The sequence below is a fragment of the Macadamia integrifolia genome, chromosome 14, assembly GCF_013358625.1.
Source record: "Macadamia integrifolia cultivar HAES 741 chromosome 14, SCU_Mint_v3, whole genome shotgun sequence".
NCBI lineage: Eukaryota > Viridiplantae > Streptophyta > Magnoliopsida > Proteales > Proteaceae > Macadamia > Macadamia integrifolia.
The window spans coordinates 26,827,467-26,836,144 of NC_056570.1; the positions used below are offsets into that span (position 1 = coordinate 26,827,467).

An 8,678-nucleotide genomic window follows, 5' to 3' on the forward strand; every position below is an offset into this window, starting at 1 on the left:
TCATCCCCGAACTTACTAACTATGATGAAGAGCATGTAGAGAAATTTACGACAGCCAAAAGAACATGTATAACGTCCCCACCGTGGATGTAGGTACCGGTATGTGAAGGTGATCCAAGTCAGTTCCTCTCCAAGTTTTAAATCAAGGTATCAATAGTCAATACGGATAAAGATCAGTTGTATTGGTTTTAATCGGACTATTTTGTCCTCAATTTTAAATGAAAAAAGAAATTTGTTTTCTGGACAATTTTACCCGTAATTAGAATCCTTCTACGAATACCGAATCGGGCAGGTATCGGTATCGAGCATTGCCTATACCAATATGGATCGGCTTATATGCCCGATCCAATACCAATTCTTCAAGGCACACTGGGAGGGGGTAGATCGTTTCAAATCCTTCCTTGGGCCTTGGGTAGAGTGGGCCGGCCCAGAAACAGGAATTCCTCAAAAAAACATTTAAAAAACAAAATTTAGAGACACGTGGCAGCATAATCTTTTAAGTTGAACTCAACACCTCACCTGAGCCACTAGTCACGTCCCTCCAATCCAAATCTCTCTTTCTCTGCAAACTTCTTCTCTTCCTTTGGAGTCTCTCTCTCATTCCCTCCAGATGGGTTGTAGTATTAATTCCTCTTTCTCCACATAAAAACCTCGTCTCTGAACAGAACTGTAGAAACCCATAATCTCTATGGCTTCAAGCAGCTGTGCTTCTCTCTGTTCTTCTCCTCCATTACCAAGAAGAACACCACCCATTAAGCAAAACCCATGCCTCAACTTTCTTCCAAAGCTATACTTCTCCAGGAACCCAAATCACTCATTCTTGGACTGTCCAATCTATCTCTACAGTACCCGGTTGGTTACACCATCCAATTTAATTTCTAAAGCATCCATCACTGAATCGGAGCCATCAAAATCAGAGAGTGAAGGTAAAGGAGGAGAAGAAGGAGAAGAAGTGGAAGAAAAGTACGAAGAGTATGAGGTAGAATTGGATCAGCCATATGGGTTGAGGTTTGTCAAGGGCAGGGATGGAGGAACCTACATTGATGCCATTGCTCCTGGTGGCTCAGCTGACAAATCTGGGGTGTTCACTGTTGGGGATAAAGTACTTGCAACCAGGTTTTTTTCTCATTTGTTTCTCGATTTGCATCTCTTGCTGCTAAGCTAATATGGAAATTCTGCTTCTTGATTGACTGCAGAGAATTTCTGGTGGGCTCTGCTTAAAGAATTATAGTAATCTTTGTGTTTGATTAGAAATGAACTATGTAGTAACTTCTGTAGTTCTTAACACATCAATTTCTGGTGAATATGTGTTTTCGGCTGTTTGCAGTTTGTACTGGAATCATGTAGATTCTTAAAATTTTGTTAATTTTCCAATTCTGTTTATTTCATGGATAAAATGCTTTTCTTGGTTTTAGTGTTCATGTTTTTTTAGTATTATCCTTTGTTTTTACAATTTTTTCCCAGAATAATCTTTGATCTTTATCTTCAAGAGATGAATCCATGGTGGTGTGTGTGATTGTGACAGAGGTTTAAAATTCTTGCAGTGCTGTGTTTGGAGAAGAAATATGGCCTGCTGCTGAGTATGGAAGGACCATGTATACCATCCGTCAGAGAGTTGGCCCCTTACTCATGCGAATGCAGAAGAGATACGGTTTGTTCATCAACAATGTTTTGTTTCTTCAATTGGCATTTCACCACATTTGATCTTTACTTTCTGCTTGAAAACCCAATCATGAAGGATTTTCCTCATAGTGTTCCCAGCATTCATTTGCTGGTTCCACCCAATATCAGTGCACTCATCCATCGTTTGACACGCCTAATGCTGCCAGGGAAAGTAGAAAATAAGGTTGAGCTTACTGAGAAGGAGATAATCAGAGCTGAGAGGAATTCCGGTGTGATTAGTAATAGAGTGAGGGATATTCAAGTGAGTACAAATTTTTTTCACTCTAGGAATAAGGATAACATCTCTGTAAGTGCAGAAAAGATCACTCCTCTCTTGGTTTACTCTGAATTCAATAATGAATGTTTTTGTTTTCAGATGCAAAATTATTTGAGAAAAATGGAACAGAAGGAAAACAGAGAAAAGGACCTTCGTGAGGGGCTAATGCTTTACAAGTAAGTTTAGCAAATGAAATTATCTTTTTTCTCTCAAGTTTTTCTGATTTCAAACTGTGACTATATTTACTTCTAGTGGGCTTATTTTTTCATGAACATTGGAAGTGTAAAAACATACAAATCATTATTTATTTCAAATAAACATATGGCTTTATGTTGTTCTCCTTCATTTCCTAACTGGGTTTTCTTTTGTTTATTATACAAGGGATGGGAAATATGAAGCAGCACTGGAGAAGTTTGAATCAGTACTGGGATCAAAACCAGAACCAAATGAAGCCTCAGTAGCAAGTTACAATGTAGCTTGCTGTTATTCCAAACTTAATCAGGTACCAAATTATTCTCATTAGTCCTGTCATACCATTACCCTTGGCAGCAGCCTTTCAATTTTACATAGATTTTCATTTCTGCTGCATCTTTCGTACTGAGTTGTTCACTTTATTGGTAGTTGATAAGTCAGGGATATTCCTGTTCCTTCTACAGTTTTATATTTTGTATGATCATTTTTTCTTTCCTGCATAATATTTAAGTTCTGTGTTGACAGATACAAGCTGGACTTTCTGCACTTGAAGATGCTCTACAAGCTGGATATGAAAATTTCAAGGTACGCAATTACAGTTCTTACTGAAATGAAGTCTTGATAGTTATGCCTAAAGACCATCAACATTCTATGTTGCTACTGTTGCAGAGAATTCGGACAGATCCTGATCTGGCCAATTTGAGAACATCAGAAGAATTTGCACCTCTACTGAGTAGATTTGATGAGTCTTTTATCAATGAGAATGCCATCAATGCAATCAAATCTATTTTTGGCATATTCAACAAGAAATAGGGCCATGAGTTCACATTGCAAAGTCCCAAGACCTGGCTCGGTGATCATTCAACTTGCATATATTTCAATCAAGCCACTTCTTTTGTCAAACCATGACTCTCTCCTTGAACCATTTCATCCGTGGCTCATTCTAAGCGGAGTGTTGCAGAGAAGAGGTCCAGAAACATTTCTTTTTTCTTCTCTCTAAGGATGGTAGAATAGTTGGAATTAATTTTTTTTAAAAAAAAGGAGTCTTACATGTATTTATAAGGAATATTTCCCGACTACATATTCTTTTTCTAGATTTGATACTCAATATCTTACTCTTGTAAGAGGATGAAATTATTTAATAAACAGAGTTGGAGGATGCATCTTCGTAGCTTTTGAAGGGTCAGATTAAGGATGGTGGATCCCAATCAAGATCTTTGTGTCTTCTGATACTTGTGATGGTTTCTCAAACAAATGGAGAGCTTAATAGGTTACCAATTCTCTGGAATCTGAATAGACTACCTTGCTATGTCTTCTGATTAATTGTGAGTTCACATGAAACAGTATGATCCACTTCTTAGTTATATTGAACTATTGAATTGTAAGAAGTGTGAATCGTGAAGATGAATGGTGGGCCATTCTACTGCTGGTTTCCTGTGGTATGAAATCAAGTAGGCCCCAAGGACCTTTGTAAACTATTTGTCAATAACATAAAGCCCTCTGATAGCAGTGACTGGGATCACAAGTATCAGAAGACACTCTTTAAAGTAGGACACTGGCATTACACTGGCAGTCCCTATTTACTTTATGGATCATGGATTTTGATGGATCATGGATTTTGTTGATTCTGTTGAAGCTTCGTATATTTTATACTCAAATGAAAGCTTTGAGAAATGACCTAAGTATGATCTCGGATAGAGCTTATTGAACAACAATAATCCATGTTGCTAATCCCATTTAACGGAGATTCTCCTAACTTGTTGGGCTGAGCATCTTTCTTCTTACTTTCCTTTTTCATTTGTTTTTTTTTTTTTCTCTCCTCATTTTTCATTTTCATTTCTCATCTCATTTTTCTCCCCTTATTTATGCATATATTCATTCCCCTTTTTTCTCTTTAGACCTCAGTTTTTCTTACTTTGTTCTGTTGGATCCATATAGCCTTCTCCATTAAGTTGGGATAAGGCTTCATTTGTTGGTGAAGAAAGTTTTTATAACAGAGAAAATATTTAGGCAAACACATCTTACATGAACCCCTATTGAGAGATTAATCAAACAAGAGAATAAGGCGAACTTATTTTTGCAAAAAGTTTCCTTGGACTGGAGGTAAACATTAGATGTGGGGGGCTATTATGCAACTCTGCATTGGACTGTGGATATGTAGGGAATATCTGAATTTGCCACATCAAATTTCAGAACTCAAATTCAATCATTCCTTCCGATGTATTGACATCACCCTCTTCAGAATCCTGAACTTCGGTGCTTTATTCTGCCACTTGGTCAATTCCATTGGTGAACTAATTGGATATCTAAGAACCCCGCGTTCATAAATGTATGATTGTCATTTTTAAGTATATTTTCTCCTAAAAACGGAAAAAGGAGTAGCAGGAGGTGGACCACATATCACCATGCTTTGTGGTGATACCTCAAGGGGGGGTTTTCCTTATTTTTATTTGAGAGTGAGGAGGGAGGTTAGGGCTAATGGATACCTTAGAGCTTAGTGTTTCTTCAAACAATTTTTTCTTTGTTTGGTTAAACAGTAGAACTTCAAAAACTACAGGATGATTAAAATTTATGTATGCATACTGTTTATTGGGATGAACAATGTACCAAATTGTGGTACTTGTTTATTTATTTATTTTTTTTATGGTTTGTCAATGTTGGGTACTATCTATATCAACACACGCTCCGGCAAGTTGTGAGTGAAGGCAATCAATGCACCGAAAGGGTGCCAGATAAAATTTTCCAGTAAAGTATGATCTCAACGAACACACGAACAAATAACAATTATTAATGGAGAAGGTGGGTTACCTAGTAAAAGTCATTGAGAGTGAGTTCCTCCAAAGGAACACTTAATGATGAACCCCGTTGAATGCTCCTCCTTCAATGGCCACAACCTAAGCTTGAAGATGAAGAAACTCTCTTTCTCACTTCGAGTTTTGCTAGTCCTTTTCAATTCAGGTATAGGCCTTAGCTTTTAAAAACAAAGCCAATGTTGGGGGATTACAATCTAATGTGAGTGCAGTTCAACTCACACAGTGTATAAGATGACATCAGATATACAGATTCAGATGGTCAACTTACTACAAGTAATATGCAATTATCCAATGGTGGAAGTGATTTAATCATCAGCCCATATGTAAACTGGCCAACTGTAGGTACCCTTTTTCTGGAGTAGGAGAATAATTAGGAAGGATAATTACATAGCTAATAAGGAAGTCAATGAATTAACCATTCAATTATATTAATAATGAGAAAGCTAAAATCGATTCCACTGTCATTTGCATCTTAAATACATACAAACAATTGCATAACTGGATGCACCAAATTACAAGAACCCACTGCCATTAAATACCCCATGCACTACCAATAAGGCCTAAAATAAAGAATGTATTCAAATATCATAATCATCTACAAATATTTCATCAAAAAAAGGGGGGAAAATGATTCAATAGGGAACAAAACTAGAAGTTGATAAATCACTACTCATGCAGGAAGCCTTTGTCCTCCAAGTAAGTCACAACTTGGCCTGCCATAGAGGATGGAGCAGGGCAAATCCCATCCAACTGTTTTATCTCTATCTGAGGGTTAAAAAACAATAAGGATTCAACATATAAGAGGGATGAAAAAGGGAAGGATAAGTCCTAAACCAGGTAAGAGATTTATAAAATTGAAAGAAAACATATTCCAATATCCTAGAACTTGTTCAGTCAAATGGCTATTTGGAAGCTGAATCTCCTTGTGTATTTGACTTCCCCCTTGTTGAAGAATTTTGTGAATATCTTATTTGCTTCTCATTCCTATCTAAGTTTTCTTTCTCTTGAGCTTCAAACACGATCCATTTCTATGAGACTTATAATAATCTTTTGAGATTTCCTTGAGCCCATGTTCAGTTGAACAAATTGTATTGTATGAGAAATGGAAGTAAATTTTACCAGTCACCATCAGATCCTAATAAATTGGTATGACTTATACATGCATAACACACACACATATATATGGTTGTGTGCATGTGTTAAGCATTCTTTTTTATTATGAGTGAAGGATTCTAAGCAACAATACAACATCATTCTTGAGTTTGATATGTGGCTTTCATGTTCTGCCAGGAGGTCCCTTATCATCAAGGAACAACCATACCCATCCGTGGGGGCAGATTATATACAAATTATATTAGTCCAATAGGACCCAAAATATTAATATTACAGGAACTTACACCACGGGGTGCAAGGAGATATCAACTAGGTTCATGAAGTGCCACATAGCTAATTCTGTTAGAACAGAGTGCAGCTTGGGAGGCATAGCTGTCAAAGCGTCGGTTAGGCATCCAGGCGCCTTAGGTGCCTTGCCGCCTTTTTGCCTTGGTCACCTATGGCGGGTGCCATGGTGTTGCCTTGCATCCAGGACCCCTCCTAAACCTTGGGTCACCTAGACGCCATGATAACTATGGTGGGACGTGTTGGGTTGAACTGACTGTCCCTACAACAGAAACTTTCACTCCTAAAGTGGTAAGACATTTCCACTATGTTGCATGTCATGGTATATTATTCCAGGGCATAGATAATGGTCTTAACTGTAATTGTCATGCACTCAGTTATAGTATGTGTATGACAATTTACGAATGAGAATGCCATCTAGTTTGGTTTAAAAAATACATACCTCACAATTCAATGGTGGTTCATATGGATCATCTATACCTGTAAAACCTGCAAATTAAGGAGAAATTTATCAAAAAACAAAACTTTAATGCAACTTTAATGAAATGAGGTCAACCGTCTTATTCAAACTACTAGAAGGTACATGCAGCTATTATGTTTTTTCATGAATCTACGAAATATCCCCATATTAGAACATTTTAACAGACGATACACCAGATGGAATGAGCCATAGCACCAAAAATGCAATATACAGTTACTACTTACTGCTAGTGATTTATATGATGACTTATGCTCACTGGGTATGCAATAGAAGATATGAATAGATTTTGTTATTATTTGAAGATTCCATTAAATTCCCTTGTATGAGATTATTTATTAAATGATTATGAATAAATGGAAATAGTTTTTATCAATTCAACAACATATAATATATTTTTCTACGATTCCTTTTGGTTATTGGATTCGATTCAAGAGGAACCCAACCTCTCCAACAGTCTTTGTTCTATAGGAACCCAAACTCTCCACTTCGAAGGTGAAAAAAAAAATCTGAAATTTCTTTCCATTTCTAATTCTAAATTCAAACTGTTCGTTAATAATAGAAACCCAACCAACTTGATAACTTATAAAGTTATAACAGCTTCACCTGACAAACTCAATCACACGGTAAATTGCATGGATAACTACTCGAAGTAACAACTGCTCAACACGAGAAACAGAACAACTCAAAAACATGTCAAACACATAAGGCATATAATATTTTCTACCACGTCTTTTTCAAATATTAGGTGCTTTTTGTTTTTGTGTACATCATTGAACGTGCTTTATTGTATCTATTCGGCTGGATTCTGTAACTGTTATGGGGCTGTGGCTATTTCAGCATTCAAGCCTAAGGAGGATCATCAGAACGTGGTATCTTGCAATTAACCCTTGATTGTTTGATTGTGAACACTTATGTCTGAAAGCCAAGCCTAAACATCTTTAGAAGAATTGAAGTATCAATTGTGCAGAGGTTGGCTCCATAACCCACAGTTACAAAGAGGCTCAATAAGGTATCCTGCACAACAGTTACAAATAATAATAATAATTTCCAAATAATATTGCTTTCTGAATGAGCTGTCAAACAATATTGCTAAATGAAAATCTTCTGTGATTATTACAGAATAACTGTTAGGGGCCTACTGTAACAGTATATTTCATATTTCCTGCTGTTTATTCACAGGAAGCATACAAATAGTAAAAGCCTCAGTAAATACTGTTCAGAAGAGAGAAATTAAAGGAAATATAAACAATACAACACAAAAAGTTTGGCCCAACAGCTGCCAATGCAAGTACAACTTTTTAGAAGAACCCAACATAGACTAGAGTAGAAACAACCACAAACAGAACGTGAAAAACTTATGACTATAAGCTCAAATACCAGGTCACCACCACCACCACAATACACCAAAATAGATGTACCTTTGCAAGTTCTATATATAGAGACTACTGATGGCAGGACATGTGCCCTAACATCAAACTAGGCAGACAGAAGTAAACTTTAAAATACAATGATATATCATTTAGTACATTGAGAAACTACGTTACAAGGACTCTTCCACATGAATGGCATACCATTCTAGAGAAGTTGGATTCAGACACTGAATTTTCTAAACTTTCTTCTGCCTTGCATGACATAAATTTATTTCTTCCACATGACAACCTTTCCAATTGAAAGACTCCAGGAAAAGATGAAGTCCACAAGATCTACTTATGACGAAGTCTGTTGTCATATGATAAAATTCATAATGCATATCAACCAAATTGTTATTTCCGGACAAGTTGGTTGACATATCTGTTATTCTTAATTTCTAATGAGACTATCAATCAAATGCTTACCCCCACACACCCCCCCCCCCA

The 8,678-nt window shown here is 36.7% G+C and overlaps 2 protein-coding genes across 2 annotated transcripts in view; one reads left to right on the forward strand and one right to left on the reverse strand.

The window, feature by feature from the left end:
- Positions 1-531: 531 nt before the first annotated feature.
- Positions 532-3,293, forward strand: LOC122061188 (protein MET1, chloroplastic). The gene is made up of 7 exons (XM_042624403.1): positions 532-1,115; positions 1,544-1,650; positions 1,829-1,923; positions 2,038-2,114; positions 2,320-2,440; positions 2,656-2,715; positions 2,800-3,293. The coding sequence occupies exons 1-7, from the start codon at positions 688-690 to the stop codon at positions 2,941-2,943; spliced, it is 1,032 nt and encodes a 343-aa protein (XP_042480337.1). The 5' UTR covers positions 532-687; the 3' UTR covers positions 2,944-3,293.
- A 2,057-nt stretch (positions 3,294-5,350) lies between these two features.
- The window catches only part of LOC122062039 (adenylyl-sulfate kinase 3), a 7,192-nt gene continuing 3,864 nt past the window's right edge, over positions 5,351-8,678 (reverse strand). Inside the window, exons 6-7 of the mRNA XM_042625672.1 lie at positions 6,784-6,830; positions 5,351-5,708 (exon numbers count right to left, since the gene is read on the reverse strand). Of these exons, the coding sequence (XP_042481606.1) occupies positions 5,610-5,708; positions 6,784-6,830 (146 nt within the window). The 3' untranslated portion in view covers positions 5,351-5,609. The remainder of the gene's footprint in view (positions 5,709-6,783; positions 6,831-8,678) is intronic.

Bases quoted from the DNA above. Each gene is read 5' to 3' on its own strand.
- LOC122061188 (XM_042624403.1), top strand. From the start codon at position 688: ATGGCTTCAAGCAGCTGTGCTTCTCTCTGTTCTTCTCCTCCATTACCA. The intron at 1,924-2,037 runs GTGAGTACAAAT...TTTTGTTTTCAG, and splicing joins ATAGAGTGAGGGATATTCAA to ATGCAAAATTATTTGAGAAA. The intron at 2,716-2,799 runs GTACGCAATTAC...CTACTGTTGCAG, and splicing joins CTGGATATGAAAATTTCAAG to AGAATTCGGACAGATCCTGA.